Raw genomic sequence first — 20,574 nt, 5'->3', positions numbered from 1 at the left:
CCAAAATGACCGCCCCCATTATAGCTGATTATAAATCCATAATGATACATGTATTATCACCTAAAGTTGTGTTAGATCTTTTTATCAACTTATGTTCTTGTGAACATTACACGTTTTGAACTTCTATTTGCTATTTATGGCCTGTAGGCCTCATTGTCCTGAGRTCATACAACTCYTTTTTGAGTAAKAAAAGCWTAATGTATGGATTATTTTGACTATAACAAATASTCAGATGAAATGTATTGTGCTATTTATAAAACTCATTTGTGTCAAAGTATAACAAGGACTCTCTCCTCCTCACCAGTGTCATGATCAAAGATATGATCAAGAGCCTCACATACAGTATATCGTTTGGTCATTGTGCTGCCACAGAATGAATTGTGAGCAAGGCCTCAAAAAAGCCTTATATACCAGAGCTGCAAGAAAAGTTCTATATATTATTGAAACAATGTTGCGATTGTTTGTGAGAATGCKYACAGGTGTGGTTCCCGTGGGGGAAAGATTCTATTGGGGAAAGGTTCCGGTGGGGGTTGCCATGGAAGCCAAGAAGGGGAGTGAGGTGTGTGTGTGTGTGCTCAAACACACATGCATGTGGGGGTCTGGGAGAGGAAGTGTGTCCATCTGAATGGGCATGTGCCTGAACTCAATTTTATACATAATTTGTGTCTCACGCCATTCATGTCTAATGACAGTCATTTTTTGACCGGGAACACCACAGGTGTACAAAAGTTAAATGAAACACCCAAAATGTAATGAAAATCATCTAAATGTATTTTGGTGTGTTCAGATGCCCTGTGTGGACAAAGTCATGGAACCTTATGACAATCAGATTAAATGAACTACATTTTTCAGAGAGAAAACTTGTCAATCGGGTTCAATTCGACCGGGAACTCAGCCAGAAAGGCAAAGCTAGAGATATCGTGTTAATTGAACTGGATGCGTCTCTATCCAGCAGCATCCGCCATTGTTGTACCTCCACATCGGAGCTGAAAGGTGCCAGAACTAGAGCGCTGTTTGTCAGACCATGACATCCAGAAAATCATTCTTCTCACGTAAACGTCTGTAGAGTCGAACGATGTGGCCTACAACTACTATGACCACTCTATGGAAAAGGGAGATACTGTTGTTGCTATACGACCCCCTACAAGTGTCAGGAGACTAGCCTGAAATCGGGTACCGTAGATGTAATTTGTTTTGTAGCAACCGAACCTTTGAGCTACAAAGACGAATGGGCAGCACATTTTTACTCCTGAACTATTAAGGCTTGCAATAACAAAGGGGGTGATACTTTTGACTCAAGACAGTTCAACAATTTTTTTGGTTCAATTTTGCTTAAAAATGTTGAAAACAAATTGCACTTTGACATTATGGGCCAGTGACAAAAAAATCTCAATTTAATCTATTTTAAATTCAGGCTGTAACACAACAAAATGTGGAAAAGGTCAAGGGGTGTGAACACTTTCTGAAAACACTGTATCAGTTTCACGGTTTAGAAATTAAAGCACTTTATGTATATAGTCCCCCAATTAAAAGGTGTCATAAGTATTTGGACAAATGCACTCATATGTGTAGTAAAACGTTTGGTAATTGGTCCCATATTCTTAGCACGCAATGACTATATCAAGCTTGTACACTTCCCCTACAATGTACACTACCGTTCAAAAGTTTGGGGTCACTTAGAAATGTCCTTGTTTTTTAAAGAAAAGCAATTTTCTGGCCATTTTGAGCCTGTAATCAAACCCGCAAGTGCTGATGCTCCAGCTTCTTTATTCAGAACAACAGTTTTCAGCTGTGCTAACATAATTGCAAAAGGCTTTTCTTATGATCAGTTAGCCTTTTAAAATTATAAAAACTTGGATTAGCTAACACAACGTGCCATTGGAACACAGGAGTGATGGTTGCTGATAATGGACCTCTGTACACCTATGTAGATATTCCATAAKAAATCTGCCGTTTCCAGCTACAATAGTCATTTACAACATTAACAATGTCTACACTGTATTTCTGATCAATTTYATGTTATTTTAATGGACAAAAAATTTGCTTTTCTTTCAAAAACAAGGACATTTCTAAGTGACACCAAACTTTTGAACGGTAGTGTACATTGGGTGGGTGGGTGTTGAGAGACATGCAGAGAAAGGATGGTCTACCTGTTCGCGTGGTGCCTACAGCGGCGGAGGGCTTGACGGCCATGTCATCCCACCTCAGACAGGCCCACAGTAGCCTCAGCATCAGACTGACCCCTGCCAGGGACCTCACTGTCTGGAGACGGTACCTACAGAGACAGACAAATAGGTTACCACACACACAGGAGCACAAGCGCGTGCACGTACACACATGCACATATACGCACGCGCAAAGACAACTGTCTGGGGTCACCAACACACACAGCCTATGTCTGCTACCGTAAAGGTACAAGGAAAAGAGCACGTGCACACAGGCACCACACTCACACAGAGCTCATAAAATTCATAAGTCAACCCTGGCAGCTAGGTAAAATGACCGTGTTAGTTCCTTGTTGCCGAGGTTGGCTATGAACCTGACTCTTTGGTATGCTTTGGCATGCTTCCACAGCCATTTAAAGGTTGAACAAATGTAAAAAAACATTWAAAAAAMAATTTAAAAAACACATATTGGGACAGTAAAGGAGTGCGTCCCAAAAGGCACTCTAATCCCTATAGAGTGCACTACTATACCATAGGGCCCCGGTCAAAAGTAGTGCACTATATAGGGAATAGGGTGCCATTTGGGATGCACACGGGGAAAGACATTCCTCCTTGTCCAGTGTGACTGACTGACCACAGYCAGGGAAAACATCCTCGGAGTGGTTAATGCGCAACGTGAATATCCTGACACTTGCAGACCGCCAATATGATTCACGTCTAGCAGTAAAAAGGKYGTAAAAGGCGGTGGTCAAAATAGCCTGAGGTCTCTCTCTGAGAGCCACAACAGAGTCACAGGGGCCAAACCCCCTAACGGCAAACAGAAGGCATAACCAACAAATCAACAGGACAAGACGTGAATATCGTTCGCCGGAGCATTAATGCTCGAGAGGTTCCAGTTATTGTGGTGCAGTGACTGTATCATAGCTCAGAGTTGATGGAGCGCAAGGCTGAAACTAACGCCAATCAGAAATCAGATGGAGCACTAGAAAACTCATATATTTAAAGCTCTGAGTTTTCTCTAGCCAGGTAGTCTGGCAAAACTCAGGGCCTTAATCATATCAAATAATGCAGTTAGTTAAAGCGCTAAACCGTTGAAAACAGGGGCGCCAATGAGAAATCTTAAAAACTGTGTTCTCACCTCCATGTGATACCATAGGTGGGTCTGGGCGAGGGGTAGGGCCAGATGTCCTGGGCCGGCTTGGCGTTGTAGCTGAAGATGGACACCTCACGGATGCCACCCTGCCGTGCCAGCTTCTTCAGGTCGTTGTTGGGCAGGACAAAGATGCTCTTACGCTGGCTCTTGGTAACAAACTTGCGGTAGGATGGCAAGGCGGTTCCCGAGCGCGTCTTTTTGGTGCGCGAGAACTTGAGGAGGCGAATGCGGCCCTTGGTGGAGGTCGACGAGGTCGCGACCCCCGAAAKAGAGGAGGTTAAACGAGAGGACTCCTTGTGGGTGGCGAAGAGCGTTGTCTTGTACTCGGTCACCGTTTCGCTCTGGCTCTCGTCCGATTGGCTGTCGGGTGTGGGTGAGCGCATTTTGGTCACGGTGGTTTTGGTCATGGTGGCGAGCGTGGACACCGCGCTGCTCTCGGTGGTTGAGACAATGGGCGCGGGCYTTGCCCCCGAAGAGCTTGAGACCCCCGCCGTTAGCCGAGACTCTGTGGATACCGTGGTGGTGGTGGTTGTTGTGGTGGTTACCTGGGTGAGTATGGTCTTACAGAGGGATCCCACCCCACTGTTGCTGCTCTCCTCCGCAGAGCGCACCGACGAGGGGGACATTTTGTTGGGKGTGGCAGCATCAGGCTTAACTTCCATGGGCTGGGTGTTGTTGAGCTGCTGGGTGGTTGTAGATCCGAGCACCTCCATGTTGTTTTCCAGCCTGGCCACCTTCACCGGGGGCTGGCAGTCCTGCACCGACACTATGACCTTGCTCTCCACCTCTACCCTTAGAGCCGGCCTTGGTTCCGTGCTGTCAGGCCCAGTCCTCTCGGCTACAGGGGCCACATTGCCGTTGAGCAAGGGCTTTGGGGGCGAGACTACTTGACCCTCTCCCTCCGCCTTGCCTAGACTGTTCACTTTGACCTCAGAGCTGTTAGTGTGAGCYTCGGAGGGCTCGTTTGGAGTTGGTAAAGAGTTGGTCAAGGCTTTAGCCTCCACGCTGTCATTTCCATTGATCTGAGGTAGAGAGGAGGAGTGGGACCCAGTGGCGATGACCTCAGTGCTGCTCTGTCCGTTGCCCTGCCTCTCCTCGGGCCCCTTCCCGTTCTTCTCTGTGCTTTGCTGGGGGGGTTTAGGAACGGTAGCTGCACTATGGCTGCCCTCCTGGGTTATAGTGCTTGGAGGAATCGTTGTGGAGTGGGGTTTAAAAATGGCCACTTCAGGTCCTGCACCCTCGGTGGAAGCGGGCTTGTCGCTGGTAGACTCTGATGGTCTGCCAGTGTAGTGGATCCCACCTGAACTCTGAGTTTCCATTGGTTCCGCTGTGCTGCTGGGCCTTTTAAGGCCTTCCTGCCCTGAACCGGCCCCTGTGGGCCCTATAGTCCTCTCAGGGAGGTCTCCCTCCTGTTTCTGGGGGGTTATTTGGTTTTGTGTCCTAGGGAATGCTTCAGCTGCAGGCTCTTTGGCTGGGGTCGCTGTGGCTGGGTGAGGGAACCCCTCAGCGGTCTTTGAAGGGCCCGCCTGCACCTCCCCTTTGACTGACAATGGAGCAAGCGCAGGTGGCACCGAAGGGGTGCTGAACTCCAATTTCACTGTGGGACTCTGGGCCTGGGTCGGAGTTTGGGGCTGGAGTGGGGTCTGCGGCAGGGCCAGGGTGATCTTCACTGGGGTAGGCTTGGTCAGGGAGACCTGAACCCTTTGCTTCTCCTCCAGTGCGTGCTGTTTGACGCGCCGCTCCAGCAGACCGTCCAGCTTGGAGGCCTTGACCTTRTTCTTGTAGGCCACGCGCATCAGGAAGCCCTGGGCCACGTCCACCACGTCGTAGTTGAAAGGCCTTGCATTCCCCTCACCGAGCTCCTGCCTCACGCACGTCGTRTCCGTCTCGGTCCCTGGGCTGCTGCAGGTCCCTGAGAGAAAAACAAAATGGACACATAAGTTACTGGATCATTTTTCTTATCCTCTCTTGTCAGAACAATGGTGAAGAAGCTTAGTGCCCAAGTATGGAAGTATATGAGCCTCCCTTCACATTGGCATGTAGAGCAGTATAAGAACTGATTGATTCAATAATACGTGTGACTGATATTGCATGTGTTTGTTAGCTTTAACTCCGCTAACTATCAACAAGGGAGTCAATGCCAGTCTATAAAAGCGCTAACCTTTTTCATCATTTTGTCCTGAGTCTGAGAGGCTAGGGTCCACCTCCATCTTGTCAGCAGCCTCCTCTGCAGCGGAGTCTTGCATCTTCACCTTCGCTGGCCCGTCACTCTCTTCTTTCTTTCCCTCCTCTGACTTTTCCTTCGTCTTCTCTCCCGACAGGCGGTCTGCTGAGGGCTCTGGGGTGGTACTGGTGGTGGTGGTGGTGGTGGTGGTGGTAGCACCCCCATCTTTCTCTACGGGTCTTCTGCTTCCCTGGGGTTTCTGAAACTACAGTTGTTTTGAACAACCTTGGCCTTGGACCCAATCCAGCAAGTTGCATTTCTTCGCCACGTCTGGCAGCTGCAAAAGGAGAAACATACATGTTTTAGTTATCATAGCCACATTTATATTAGTAGTCAATTTCACAGGGACGTTATCCATGTGACTTAACAATTGAATTGCACATTTCACAACTTTTGCAATTAAGAAATAAGAGGAGTGTTATGACAGCTAAGGGTACATTTGTCCACTGAATTCCTTGATTTCTTTCAAAACAAATCATAGAGATGGATAAAGATCTCTATTGGATATATTTTGTTTTTGAATTGACATTGCAGTGCTGTCACAGATGCCATAAAGCCACAGATAACAAAGAGGAGAGCTCTATCTATCCTCTATGAAGAGGACACAAACTAGAACGCTCCTGCTGACCTTCCAGCTCGGCGCGGTAGTTGGCGTTGGTGTTGCCAGGCAGCTTGGTTAGGAAGCGGTGCACGTGCGTCTTGCTGATCCAGCTCCAGCCGCCCCAGCCCGTCACACGATACTCCTCTCCCTTCTGCTTCCACACCTTCACACGGGAGAGAGAGAGAGAGAGATGGAAAGACGGAAGCGGAAAGGAGAGAGAGGGGGGAGGGTACAAAGGGAAGAAGAAAGCGGGCAGCGGAGAGAGAAGGGGGGAGCGAGCGATAAAAGAAGCGGACAGGAGTGAGAGGAGGAAGGTAAGAGAGAGAGAAATGAGAGGGCCAGAGGGTATTCACACCCACCATTAAGTAAACACATCTAGTAGGGCCACTATGTGAAAGTTGACCCCCCCCCCCCGGAGCTTGGACACTCACACCTCATCAAAGGGCTTTTTAGCACCGTTCGCCATTCTGGGGAGGCAGGAAGTTGCAATTAAACACGTCCTGGCAATTAGGGGTGATGGTGAACGGCCCGGTCATAAATAGAGTGGTAGCGCTTCGACTTAAAAGGACCCGGGCTCGGTCGGTAAACAAGGGCCAAATGAAAAGGGTGTATGTGTCTGTGCATGTGTAGCAGCCCTTAACTGTGTGTGTGTGGGTGTCTGAGTGAGTGTGTCTGTGTGCGGGTGTTTGTGATTGTGATTGTGTAATACCTGGTGCTTGATGGGGAAGGTGTACTTGACCCAGGTGGCCTGCTGCATGGTCTCCTCGTCCTCCAGCTTCTTCTCCCTCTTCTTCACCTTCTCCTTCTCCTCCCGCTCCATGGACGTCATACGGTGTAGCCTGCATGGTGGCACAGAAAGGGGGACGAGAGAGAAAGMCAAACACAGTCAGTTCAAAAGCGGCTTCCTTCAATGCACTCTGYTGTGAGMGAAAGGTCTGGGCCAGCCCGGATCAAAAAGTAGAGGAGGGTAACTCCCTCGTTGCTCTTGGCAAGGCCCCATGCAACACACACACAAATGATGCGAGCCCCTTGACTGACTCTGCACACCCACCCTTACTATAACATAATCAAGTCTTAAGAGGAGGAGGGTTGGGGTCTTTACCCATCAGTAGAACAGGTAGCAGTGTTCCCCTAGTGTATAAATATTGTGCTACACGCCGGGGGTGGGACATTTTATCTGCTGCTGATCACCTCTGGGTAAACTGGTCTTAGTGTGAGGGACCGGAGGGGACAGAGGAGCTGCTAGAGTAGGGCGACACTATTCCAAATGGCACACTACTTTTGAATAGGATTCCATTTGGAAGGCACCSTGTGCCAATGTTTATACAAGCATATCACTTTGAATGCAAACTGAATGTATTGCTTCATACTATTTTTTACTTTTTATTTAAGGAGGCAAGTCAGTTACGAACACATTCTTATTTACAATGACGGCCTACTTGTAAAGACCCCCCCAACCCAGCGACGCTGGGCCAATTGTCCGCCGCCCTATGGGACTCCTGATCACGGACTGTTGTGATACAGCCAGGGATCGAACCTGGGTCTGTAGTGACGCCTCTAGCACTGCAGTGCCTCAGACCGGTGCAACACTCGGGATGTAACGAATCACCGATACACGGTTGAAATGTCTGGCGCCAGACGGCTTACTTCCCCACTCGAGGCTAGATCTGCACTAAAATCAGGTACAGATTGCGCTAAAGCAAAAAGCTAATTGTAATTCCTAACAGTCATGGGAGCTTGATAAACCAGACAAGTACATCCAACAAGAGTCCAAGGACAGAGGGATACACTAGCTAGAACCTTCTCATCGTGGATCTGGTCGGACAAAAAAGCATGACAGTGGCTGGCCAATTACATTGTTTCCCCCCACGGTGATCATCAGGTTGTACTGTAGGACGACGCTGGGCCAACTGTGCACCGCCCTATGGGACTCCCAATCACGGCCGGATGTGATACAGCCTGGACTCCAACCAGGGACTGTAGTGACACCTCTTGAACTGAGATGCAGTGCCTTAGACCGCTGCGTCCATGTGTGTGCTGTCTCTTATACACATCTAGATGTGTATAAGAGACAGTCCAACAAGAGTCCAAGGACAGAGGGATACACTAGCTAGAACCTTCTCATCGTGGATCTGGTCGGACAAAAAAGCATGACAGTGGCTGGCCAATTGCATTGTTTCCCCCCACGGTGATCATCAGGTTGTCCTGTAGGTGACAGGGCAACATGTGTGTACAAAAAGAGCATAAAACCGTGTGTATCACAAAGCATGAGCAAATTAATTAGACAGCTACAGTAATTTTGAGAAACATTGATAAACAGTTTGGTTGATTTTTGGGTAAAATTAATCCGTTTGATAAGCAGCTACCTAGCAGCTTGCTAGCTCCCATGCCAATGTCAAGTCTGTCAAAACAAATATCGGACTAACTGAAAATATGAAGTTATTTCAGAATGATAGTTAACTGCCTAGCGCACTATGCTTTGAGACATTATGGTAGCTACTTATCCCCAGTAACATAGTGTTTTCATTTATTGCATCTGCATGCTTGTTGCGTTCTTCCTGGTGACTTTGTGAGCTAGCTGCTCGTTCTAAACAGTATAATTGAATCTGTTCAAAGCAGCATGTTCAGCAGTGGCGTTAACGCAGAATGACACAACGACAAGGTGCCAGTTTAACAACGTTTACTCAACCGTTTTAGCACAATACATGGTTGCCATTTCACTCAAGCCAGGTGCATCAACAAGACTCCTGCGCAGGCGCACTAATAACAGAGTGATAGAGCCGCAATAACAGAAATATAGGGATACTTAAAACATGAACTTAACAATCCCCCACTTTTCTTTAAAGAATAAAACATCAAAAACATAATTAAATGTCACAACTATTATTTAAGTTACCCATTACAGATGGGTTGTGTGACAAAGTTATTTGTATAAGTCAAGCTGCCACTTTTCATTACTGACTGCCTTCAGGAGCACAGGCTACCTGCCGCCTTTGGCGTAGTTTCCAGTGTTCCTTCGCTCTTAGCTTCAGGCAGAGGTCGGATGTGAATGTCCCTTGACAGCTCTGTTCCCTGCAAAAATGCAGATTTGATGTCTATGGAATGAAGTTTCCATTTTTTCTGTCAGATCACTGTCATCGGCAATCTGAGTGACTCTGAGGCGCATGTCAGTGAATCTTTTGGGAGTTCTTTAGCACCCAGCTCCTCAAAACCTCTAGATGTGCTTTTGGCACTATTCCAGTTAAGGATTATTTAAGGGTACACACCCACCTTGTTGAGACAAATTTTTGGCCAATGTCTTTGACTTCCACAAACACTCAATTTTTCCTCCAATTACAGGGCTCATCTAGCTTAGCTGAGTCAAAAGACACATCCTTTTTTTCAAGTACATCAACATTTTGAATGTCATTCTGTCTTCTCGATTTTCCATTTGTTCAATTCTGAGCTTATCTCCAAGTGACAGGTCAGCTGACCCTGTTGTACCAGAAAGTGTAGCTGGTTCAGAGTATTGAAAGTTGTACCAGTTCTGGTGTTTTCCTGCTCGTCCAATGACGGTTGCTGTATGTGGAATACCACTTTCTCTGTCCATGTATTTAACAGTTTGTCCAGTTTTCAGATTGGAACAACCATGCTGTCTTTACACATGTGGCTGTTGTTGGATGTTTTCCTCATTTGAACTCTCAATAGTATTACCTGTGTCATGGTTGAAGGTCTCTGCTCCATTTCCTGTATCGGTTTCAGTGACCATTAGGGATGCACGATATATCGGTGAACATATCGTAATCGGACGATATTAGCTAAAAATGCCAACATCGGTATCAGCTGATGTCTAGTTTAACGCCGATGTACAAAACCGATGTCAAAGCTGACGTGCATACCTATATAACGTAGGTACATGATGTAATCACGCCACGTACAATTTTGCGCTACACGTGCAACACAGCATTCATAACCTAGCCCACAATGTCTGCTGTGTGAATCGAGCAGTCAACAAGTCGACCAAGTGCGACCCGACCGGAGTTACACAGTAATTAGCTTCAAGACATACATACTATGGAACGCCGTTTGGGTCATTGCGTGTCAAAAAAGATACAGTAGCACTGTCAAAGCTGTACAAAAATGTCTGCAAACAAGCAAACACTGGCCACGAACAATGTGTTTACAATATCACGTTGGTAATAAAGCATCATTTGTACAACCACAACTTTTGGGGTAGCTAGCTTTAGCTTGGTACCTAACTAGCACCAATACAACCAGCCTGAAAAAAAATGACCAGTGGAAACTGCAGTCATTTTCATTATTAGCAATGATTTAGGAATCCTTGTAAGTATTAGCTAGGTTGCCACTTGTTGTTCGCCTATTGAAAATGAACTTCAGTTAATGAAAATAAATAGCTAGCCAGCTACTTAACCCTGTTGCCCAAAGCCAACGTTATAAGCAGCCAGGTGGCTTCATCTGGCTAGTGAGGCTCGACCGGACAGGGTTATGTGTTGTGAAGGATAAGGATTAGGCACAATAGTGGAATTTGCGGTTTGCCCTCAAAATAAAAGTAGGTTATTGTCAGTGATGCAAATTAATACTAATAGTAGAATTATGCCATACTTTTATTTTGAAGGCTAACCGCAGTCTATTATTGTGGCTAGCTTCACATAGATGGGTCCGACCACCATTAATCAAGCTTTTTTTTTTAAATGACCAGCACTGTAGGTGCGTGAGACAACTTCACCAGCATCATATGTATCCATGAATCGTTGTGACATGAAATACAAATGAAAGTGTTATCAATGTGTAATAACTATGGAAAAAAATTATGGACACGTTAAATTATTATATGACGTGCAGTCATATTCAGGTCCTGATTGGTCAACAAGCTTATTTGACACGTAAAATAGTGTTATCTACTGGTCAATGTTTTCTTTTTTGACACGCAAAGACCCAAACTGCGTTCCATAGAAATCCTGGTTGAGAATGAAACAAATTAACAATGAAACAGCACAGCAAGTAAGTGAAAGAAATAGGTTTTGATTATGTTATACTGGTAATGGGGACATACGTAAATGTCAACAAAATAACTTTTTGGGCAGTGTGTGTGTAATCTTTATTTAACTAGGCAAGTCAGTTAAGAACAAATTCTTATTTACAATGACAGCCTACCCCGGCCAAACCCGGACAACGCTGGGCCAACTGTGCACCGCCCTATGGGACTCCCAATCACGGCCGGATGTGATACAGCCTGGACTCCAACCAGGGACTGTAGTGACGCCTCTTGCACTGAGATGCCATGCCTTAGACCACTGCATCCATGTGTGTGTTAACTTTTTACTATACTAGAATGCTTAAAAGGCCGCTAAAATGTTAAATATCGATTATCGGTATCGGGTTTTTTGTCAAGGAAAATATTGGATATCGGTATTGGCCAAAAATGTCATATCAGTGCATCACTAGAGTCCATATCCTTGGATGCAACATCTGGTAGGTTTGTGTCTGTTAATGTGTCCTTTTGGTCATTTTCAGTAGGATGCTGATTCACAGCAACAGCCCCTCCATCTTGTTGATCATTTACTTTCCGCAATCTTGAGTGATMCACCCTGACAATGGTGTCTCACAAATATCACCACACCATCTTAGCCAATGACTACTCCCGGTCCTTCCCACTCTTGACAGTGAACTCGTTTTGTCATACACTTTGTTTCCAGTCTCGTACGTCTCATTCGTGGGTCGAAGCGGTTTACGCAGAGCCCTGTGAATTCTCTCTGAACACTCTGCTTCAGTGAAAGCTTTTCTTGCTGTATGTCGTGCTGAAAGGTGCCTTCCCACCCATGCACTCACACRGGTCCCTTCTAGTGCTGGTGGCTTGTCAACCAATACAGAGGGAAGATCAGGGTTCTGCCCCAACACTAGTTGGTATGGGCTGTAACCATGAACATTGTGCATAGAGTTTTTAATAGTAGGGACCACCTCTGTTTCAATGTGACTTAGTCTGACCAATTTTTGCCAGTATCTTAACTCTCTTGGTAGAATGGACGATTCTCCCATCTCCAAATTTGACAGATCGGTTGCTTAGTGTGTCAATCATAGTTTGTACTTATTTCATATTTAGTTCATATTTAGTTCACTGACATAGCTATCAAGCCATTTTGCACCACACACTGTTCGTGTACACACAAGTATCAATCAAAGCAGATTCAACTATGAGATTCAACTATGAAGAAGATTGGTTTGAAAACAGCGTAATGTTACACTGCTCTATCTCTGTGTTTACATTTTCCTCTGTTAGTTTAACTTGTTCATTTTTATGAGGACAGTCTTTAACCAAACGGTAAGTGCTTTGACAAATAGCACCTTTTAGATCTCTTTCCATATCTGTCCAGTGGATTTGTGCCGGGCAATGGCGCCCTCGTCTGGTTGTCTTGAGAACGTGACTTTTTGGAGCCTTTTCTCTGCTGCTCAGTATAATATGCTGCGTCACTCACTTGCATTCCATCTGTTATTGGCACGGCAGACATCTTTTCACCCCAATTTCTTTTTAATGCCGACTTCATTGACACAAAAGTCAGCACTGTACAAGCAGTCAAAGCCAWCTGTCCAGACAGGCAGTATCTACCAACTTGAAAGCTAACACTGCATCCGGGAGAACCATCTCGTACCTCTGTTCGAAGTCAATGATGTAGTCCGTCATTGCAACCGAAATGTCTCTAGTAACACTGTCAACGTTTGAATATGCCTCGTAGGCACGGTCTTTRTCTTCTTTAAGAAACACAGAATCCAGTGCTCTAATCAAAGTTCCCATACCATCATCCTTATTCAAATCCTCAACAGATARTTCCAGTGCTGTATCTCTCGCTCATCCCCCAAGCGATAATACCACCTCAAGTGCTTGCTTTGTCTTGTCCAGATTAGTAACCCGTGTCCAGATTCAAAGTTCATTTTCCAACTTTCATACGACCTGTTATCGTCGAAGCAAGGTGGCACGTTGTAGTTATTAACCATCCTCTGCTGCCAATGTTAAATCAAAATGACAACGACAAGGTTCCTGTTTAACAACGTTTACTCAACCGTTTTAGCACAATACATGGCTGCCATTGCACTCAGGCCAGGTTCATCAACAAGACTCCTGCGCAGGCTCACAAATAACAGAGTGATAGCACCGTAATAACAGAAATACAGGGATACTTAAAACATTAACTTAGGTGGTCTTTTTTTTCTCCCCCCTTTTTTTTTTTTTTACATGCAAAAGTGAAATAGGTGTATTTATGCTGTTGCACAGATCGCTTTATATACAGTATCTATTCAAAGAAACTACAGATAGTTAGAGAACTTGGCATTATATTTATGTCAGGCTACTTTGTTCACATCTCCAACCACCCCGCCCTGGGTATTCAGCAGCTGCCACTGGTATTCAGCACCTGCCACTGGTCTAGGGTTTGCACTTGTTCTAAGAAGTCCGACTTTGAAGTGGCTGCAGACTTGTATGATTGAATGGTATTAAGGAATTATTTGAAGTGGTAATGTAAGGATGGCATAACACGGTAAATGAGGTTCCCTTGATGACTTGATGCCAGTTTAAAGTGAAAGACGTGACTGTGTGTGTGTGCTCTGAGTCTACTCGCCTGGTGTGTCCCAGAGAGTCCTTCCAGACAGGGAGCAGGGCCACAGGTTTGATGGCACACTCCAAGATGGCCATGGCCAGGGCAAACTCCCTGGCCTTACTGCACATCTGCACCGCCTTAATCCAGTTGTTCCTGACGAAAACCAAAACAAAGCCAAAGGGAGTCAGACAATGGTGTTATCCATCATATGGGAGCARGGTGACATCAAATCATGACAGTGTGACRTTCTGTCACCTGGGACTGCTGGGGTCAGAACTGAACAAGAGCAGAGCACGCCAACTTCAATGAACATGTAAAAACATACACGTTATCACCAAATCATGTCACAAATAATAGCCTGTGCCCCCTCCCCCAATGAGGAKGAGCACACAATGGTTAAACGAACACTTAACCCTGTAAGGTTGATGTCCACGCACCCTGCATAAATCCAATTAGCATAATACAACAACAGAAAAAATGAAAAACTCAGTTTAAGGTAGAGATTGTTTTTTTTGCATTGGATCAGTCTCAATTCACCTAATCCGCCTATGTCGCACTTCCGCATCTGCGGTGAAAGAGCTAGAGCGGTGTTTGTCAGACCACGAGACTTCCCGGAAATCGGTCTTCTCACAAAATCGTCTGTAGCATCCAAACGGTTTGACCTACAAAACTATAGAAAGATGATTCCATTTTGCTCTACGACCCCCACAAGCATCTTTGGACCCGTCTGAAGTCGGTACAGCCGATCTACCAACTGTCCGAACAGTTTGTGCAACAACACTAATATGAGTCCTCTGTGGAAAGGTGAGACTCTCACGAACATATACATCTTGGTTGTTTTGTTCTAGGACACCCACAGGCCTCACAAGATTCGTCTGAAGGTCCCCCGGTACKAGTTGAAAACATTTATGGAAGTTTAAATGGAGATTGTTTAATGCCAAAAAAAAGGGGATAAATACATGTCCCAAAAAATGTATGTTTCCTGATCTTCTATCTCTCAGATATAGGACAGACACTTGAAAACAAACTTCCATTTGATTTTTMMGGGGGACTGWCGTTCAATGTAGTGAATCTGCTATTCAACGCGTTTGTATGGGCTAATAGCAGTAAGGAAAAAATATATAATCATTCCACTTCCACCCTCGAAGCATCGTTACCCATCGCTCCACAAAAGCTGCYGCCCTTGCAGAGCAACAACTACTTCAAGGTCGCAGAGCGAGTGATGTCACCGATTGAAACGCTATTAGCGCACACCCCACTAACTAGCTAGCCATTTCATATCGGTTACAAAAATATATACTTCTGTGTATTGATTTTAAGAAAGGCGTTGATGTTTATGGTTAGGTACATTTGTGCAACCATTGTGCTTTTTTCGCAAATGCGCTTTTGTTAAATCATCCCCCGTTTGGCGAAGTTGGCTGTCTTTGTTAGGAAGAAATAGTCTTCACAGTTTGCAACGAGCCAGGCGGCCCAAACTGCTGCATATACCCTGACTCTGTTGCACAGAACGCAAGAGAAGTGACACAATTTCCCTAGTTAAAAGAAATTCATGTTAGCAGGCAATATTAACTAAATATGCAGGTTTAAAAATATATACTTGTGTATTGATTTTAAGAAAGGTGTTGATGTTTATGGTTAGGTACACACTGGTGCAACGACAGTGCTTTTTCGCAAATACGCTTGTTAAATGACCCGTTTGGCGAAGTAGGCTATGATTCAATGATAKATTAACAGGCACCGCATCGATTATATGCAACGCAGGACAAGCTAGATAAACTAGTAATATCATCAACCAGGTGTAGTTAACTAGTGATTATGTTAAGATTGATTGTTTTTTATAAGATACGTTTAATGCTAGCTAGCACTTTACCWTGGCTCCCTTGCTGCACTCGTATAACAGGTAGTCAGCCTGCCARGCAGTCTCCTCGTGGAGTGCKATGTAATCGGCCACGATCGGTCTCCAAAAATGCRGATTACCGATTGATATGAAAACTTGAAATCGGTCCAAATTAATCGGCCATTCCGATTAATCGGTCGACCTCTAGTCTTYAAATTCTAAACCAAATAGCTTAGTAGAACCCCCCCACCCCTGGCTTAGACTCTTATGGGTTAAAAACATTTTGATCGTATTCTTTCATAACATAAAAAAAATCAACCAACTAGGATCTCAAAAACACKCAGAGCTCACATTCCATCCGTACCTGTGTGAGGCCCAGTTGGGGTGCATGAAGGGTGCGGGCACYTTGGTCTCCAGCTGGATGATGGTGAGGCGCAGCGTGGAGATGGTCAYCACTTTGGAGCCGTGGATGGAGCCGTTCCACTTGAAGTCGCCTGCCGGCGTCATGCAAAACTGGACAATAAAATAAGTTTTATATGTAGAGAGCTTTTCATTACATGGGGAAATCACAAAGCACTGTACATCTAAAACAAACTTAAAAATGCTTTAAGGATCAACAATTAGAAAGATAGAAGAAAACAGKTAAAATCAGAAAAGAACAGTACTGTACAAGATACAAAGAAGACTGAAAGGTGGCATCAAAGGCTTAAAGGGATACTTCCGAGTTTTGGGCAATGAAGCACGTTATCTACTTCCCTCACAGTCAGACAAACTCATGAATACCATTCTTATGTCTCTGCTTGCGGTTTGAAGAAAGTTGCTAACTAGCGCTAGCGCAATTGCTATCCTGTAGACTTCCAGTCATTGCGCTAACGTTAGTTAGCATTGGCTCGCAAAACTATCTCAAACTTCCTTTATACTGGACGCAGAGGCATAAAAGGTATCCACAAGTTAATCGGACTCTAGGGAAGTAGATAAGGGGCTTCATTGCCAAAATCTCAAAGTATCCCTTTAAACAGTTGAACTTAAAACTTATCACAAGTGTTTATCTGTTCAAGTTTCTGTTGACTCCTTCAGGTGTGTGCAAGCTAAAGTTATCTTAAAATACGTTTTGTCTTAAAGTTTACCTTGTGCGAGAGGTGTCGCCGCTTGTCCAGGTCCTCACGGTGCTGGGGCTTGTTGAGGGCCAYCGTATTTCCGCTGTATTGGTTGTGGTAGACGCGGTACTTGCCCTCCTGGCCCAGCTTGAAGAAGTGGCTGAGTGTGCCCTTCATCACCACTTCCTTGCTTGTTAGGCTGCGGGTGCTGAGACGCGACACGTCGCCCGCCGSGGTCACCACCAGCACCTGGAGTGAGGAGAGGGGGGTCAAATCAAAGGTAAATCAAATACATTATATTTTGATAACAGACYAGCGACACTTGAATTGAAATAAATGCATGATATTTTTAGAACAAAACATTTGGCCCACGATTCCGAAAAAAGTTTGGTACACCGGGCAACAACCTAAGGAWAGCTAGGAATCCAACGGCTAATCAGTATTTTTTGTAGATTAATAGTGATCACCTCTTTGCCCTCCTTGTAGCCCTTGTTGGCCTCGTGAACGGCTTCTTCCACCTTCTTGCTCTTCAGCTGGCTCAGCTTACTCTCCGGGTTACGCAGGCGGGTCACCATGCGGCCGCCCGGCGTGACTGCCGACCGCTTTCCACCGGCCTCGCCGTTCACCCCCTGGTCGTCCTGGCTGTTGATAGAGGACTGAGAGGACCTGTCGGCCAGGTCGGGCTCCTCCGGGACCCTGGGGGCCTCCCTGGTAATGGTGCTGCTGTTACTGTTCTCCTCACCACTGGGYTGAGGGGGCTGGCTCAGGCTGGGGACCCCCTCTCCCCCGGGAGAGCTAGACTCAGAACCTGCCTTCTCTAAAACCACAAATACATTTAAAATCATGCTTTAAAGGGATGTTATACTGCAAAATCAAAGTTTGACTGTTATTTTCAGACGTCGAAGTTAGTCATATGTCAAAATGAGTCCACATCCCACACAATCATGTATGTCGATCCAGCTACATGCCTCGACCCAAATGAACGATAAGCACCAGGGAATCCGGAAATGATACGGTGCCTATCGTTTTCACTCATTTTGGATTGTGGCATGTAATCAAATCTATATATTTTTGTTTGCCTGGGATGTGGCATTCTCAAGAGAAGACCCAACCGACAGTCCCTTCAAAAGTTCAAATGACATGCAATAGTGCCCTCTAGTGTCATGAAGTAGCATGCGTGTCATTCCTGTAGTGCCCACACACAGCCTTTTACACAGCCAATAGGGGTATGATGATTCATAGTAAWAGTGATCTGGACCCATGCATTAAAGGCATGTTTTACACGCAAGGTTCAGAATCAAATGCTTTGTCTTAAAGTCATTGTGATTCACGCCAAGCTATTTAGTCTGATTGCATATCAAAGCAATTCGCTTTCAGCGTTCTTTTGGAATGAAATAAAAGCATGTATTCAGCAGAGTTGCGACAAGCGTTCAATACCGAAGCTGAAATTCAGGTGTTCGCAASGGATGAAAAATCCTGCTGCAGGATAAATTATTGAGGTGCTTGACAGCCAATGAAATGAGGGATGCAAGAGGGACAGCGATCAATGGTAGAGCGGTCCMACATGGGGGAGGCGGGATGTGTGGGGAGGAACAACCAAGGCACAGGAATTGAATGGAGGGGGATCATGAATGTGGTTCAAAGTTCACAGAGACACCACCCCCTTCGTACCTTCAGCCTCCTGCACGCCCTCCATGTTGGTTTTGGCCTCATCCCCAGGCTCTCGGGCCCCGGGAGGGATGTCTTGCCCCCCCATGGCAGGGCTGGGGGCCTCTGTTGCGGGGAGAGTGGGTTGTGGAGGCGGGAGATCAGGCTTACTCCCCTCAGGGATGGAGCCCTCACCAGTAGAAGGAGCCAGCTCGGCTTCAATCAGAGAGGCAGATATTCAGAGTTACGCAAACTATGCTACATGTTGAAAACATTTTAACTGCATTCTCGCTAGAACGTAATTATCTTGGAACTTGTGGTGCCAAGATGGCGGCCAATAAAATCACACATTTCAGAGTTGGTCGAAGTGTATGTATCAGACTTTGTGTGGAATATGCACAACAAGCACCTCCAGCGTGTGTATATAGAAGATGCTGTATTGTAATGACACTAGTAGGCATTTTTAAAACTTGGTGTGAGGACGCTTATTACAGAGGGGTTATCAGCAGTATGGCGGAAGGCATTGTTTTAAGTTGACAAAGTGGTCTCCGATGTGTTGACAGCGCAACACAAGGGATTTCTAATTGGCTCAGAAAGAGAAGAGAGCAGTGGGAAACGGATCAATAATTAATTAGGCCTACATCGCTCTATTTCAAGACACAGTAATATCAAACAGCCCGTAGAGCCTGTCGGACCACGATGTAGCAGTAGCTGTAGTTAGATGGTGTGTGTGTGTGTGTGTGTGTGTGTGTGTGTGTCTCTTACCTGTAATGGTGGTCCCCTCTTTGGTCGCCTTGTCCTTGTCCTTCTCAGCCTTACCCTCCCCTGCTCCCTCCTCCTCTCRCTTCTTCTCTAGGTCGTCAGTCTTCTCCTTTGTCTCTCCCCCCTCCGTCTCCTCCTCCTTCCGGAGAGTTTCCTGCGCCTCCGCCTTCTCTCTCTCCTCTGCCGCCCGGCGCTTCACCTCCTCCAGCTCCWGCTCCTGCTTGGCCCTCAGCCGGTTCAGGATCTCCTCTGGAGAAGGGKGAGGACACCGATTAATTGATTCATTTAATTGATTAGATCATTAAAATACATATTATGCATGTCAGAATGTTTAATTGTGGGAAAACTAAAAATCTTTAAAAACGTTCAGCCAGAAATATCAAATAACTAGCAGTATATAGACTAAACACGATCAAGGACAACACAATCAAATCTGAGTTATGGTGATTAGTCAGGTTGAAATTGAAACCAGCAGGACTGCAGAAATCAAGGCACCGAGTTATGCACCTCTGAGCTACACCTTGACTGTCTCATACGGTCTGAGCATAKACTACGGTTTTATTGACTAGCCTATAAAACAGTTCTAACTCAGAGCATTCTTCGTATTCTTGCCAGCAAGCGATGGTGTGTGTAGAGTCAGTCAGCCTATGCATTCGCTAAAGCTTTATCCCACACTAACAGAGCACGCTTAATCGATACGTCTTCTGATTTGACCACGGCGCAATTCTGCCAGATGAATCAAACATTCAAACCTATGCTTGAAAGCCTGCCACTAACTTCACTTCTCTCTGGGCTATACTATAGGAATGGCCATGTAGTCTGTCTGGGAATGAGCACATTAGCACCCAGCTGTGCTTTGAATTGAACACCACCTCAAAATGACACTTATCTGAAATGATAGCCGCATAGCGAGAACTTGTCACGGCTTATACAACTGCTCAATGCGGTAAAATAAAGAAAAGAGCCTGTATTAATGTGTGACTTCCACTCTATGGCAGGACACATGGGGAGTAATTGAGATCGTCTCTGGGTGACGAAGGCAGTTATTTCATATTTCGGGGAGGGGGGGGGGGATGGTGACAAAGAAAAACGGGTTGTTTCACAGGCATCAACGATAGTCTAAGCTTCTCTGTCAATTTTGTCGCCGGAGAGCATGGGTGTGTGTGTGTGGTGGAGGACAGCCTTGACAGCAGTCTCAAGTGTCTTCCTAGGCGGGCTTCAATCTGGGTCTGTCATCGCTCTCCTGATGCAGTGTCTTATGGGTGTGTGTGGTGGGTGTGTGTGTGTGTGTGTGTGTGTGTGTGTGTGTGTGTGTGTGTGAGAGAGAGAGAGAAAGTGTGTAAAAAGCTCTTTCAGACATAATGTGATTTCCACAGTGTGTGTGCAGGAGCGGGTCGTAAGTAGACTGACTCACTGGTGAGATGTCAAACCATTCATTCTCAATGGGAGGCACACCAGCAGAGAACTTGATCTCAGTCTGTATCCGAGTCCATCACAAG

At 45.7% G+C, this 20,574-nt stretch overlaps 1 protein-coding gene across 1 annotated transcript in view; it reads right to left on the bottom strand.

Annotated features, from left to right (window-relative positions):
• Positions 1–20,574, bottom strand: part of LOC111982435 (nucleosome-remodeling factor subunit BPTF-like) — a 59,414-nt gene that overhangs the window by 20,843 nt on the left and 17,997 nt on the right. Inside the window, 12 exon segments of the mRNA XM_070433777.1 lie at positions 2,151–2,275; positions 3,304–5,230; positions 5,480–5,684; positions 5,686–5,819; positions 6,171–6,306; positions 6,853–6,982; positions 13,754–13,885; positions 15,934–16,082; positions 16,697–16,915; positions 17,134–17,483; positions 18,338–18,529; positions 19,079–19,324. Coding sequence (XP_070289878.1) covers positions 2,151–2,275; positions 3,304–5,230; positions 5,480–5,684; positions 5,686–5,819; positions 6,171–6,306; positions 6,853–6,982; positions 13,754–13,885; positions 15,934–16,082; positions 16,697–16,915; positions 17,134–17,483; positions 18,338–18,529; positions 19,079–19,324 — 3,945 coding nt within the window.

The sequence above is a fragment of the Salvelinus sp. IW2-2015 genome, linkage group LG21, assembly GCF_002910315.2.
Source record: "Salvelinus sp. IW2-2015 linkage group LG21, ASM291031v2, whole genome shotgun sequence".
In the NCBI taxonomy this organism is placed as follows: Eukaryota; Metazoa; Chordata; class Actinopteri; order Salmoniformes; family Salmonidae; genus Salvelinus; species Salvelinus sp. IW2-2015.
This window is presented reverse-complemented; position numbering and strand designations above follow the sequence as displayed.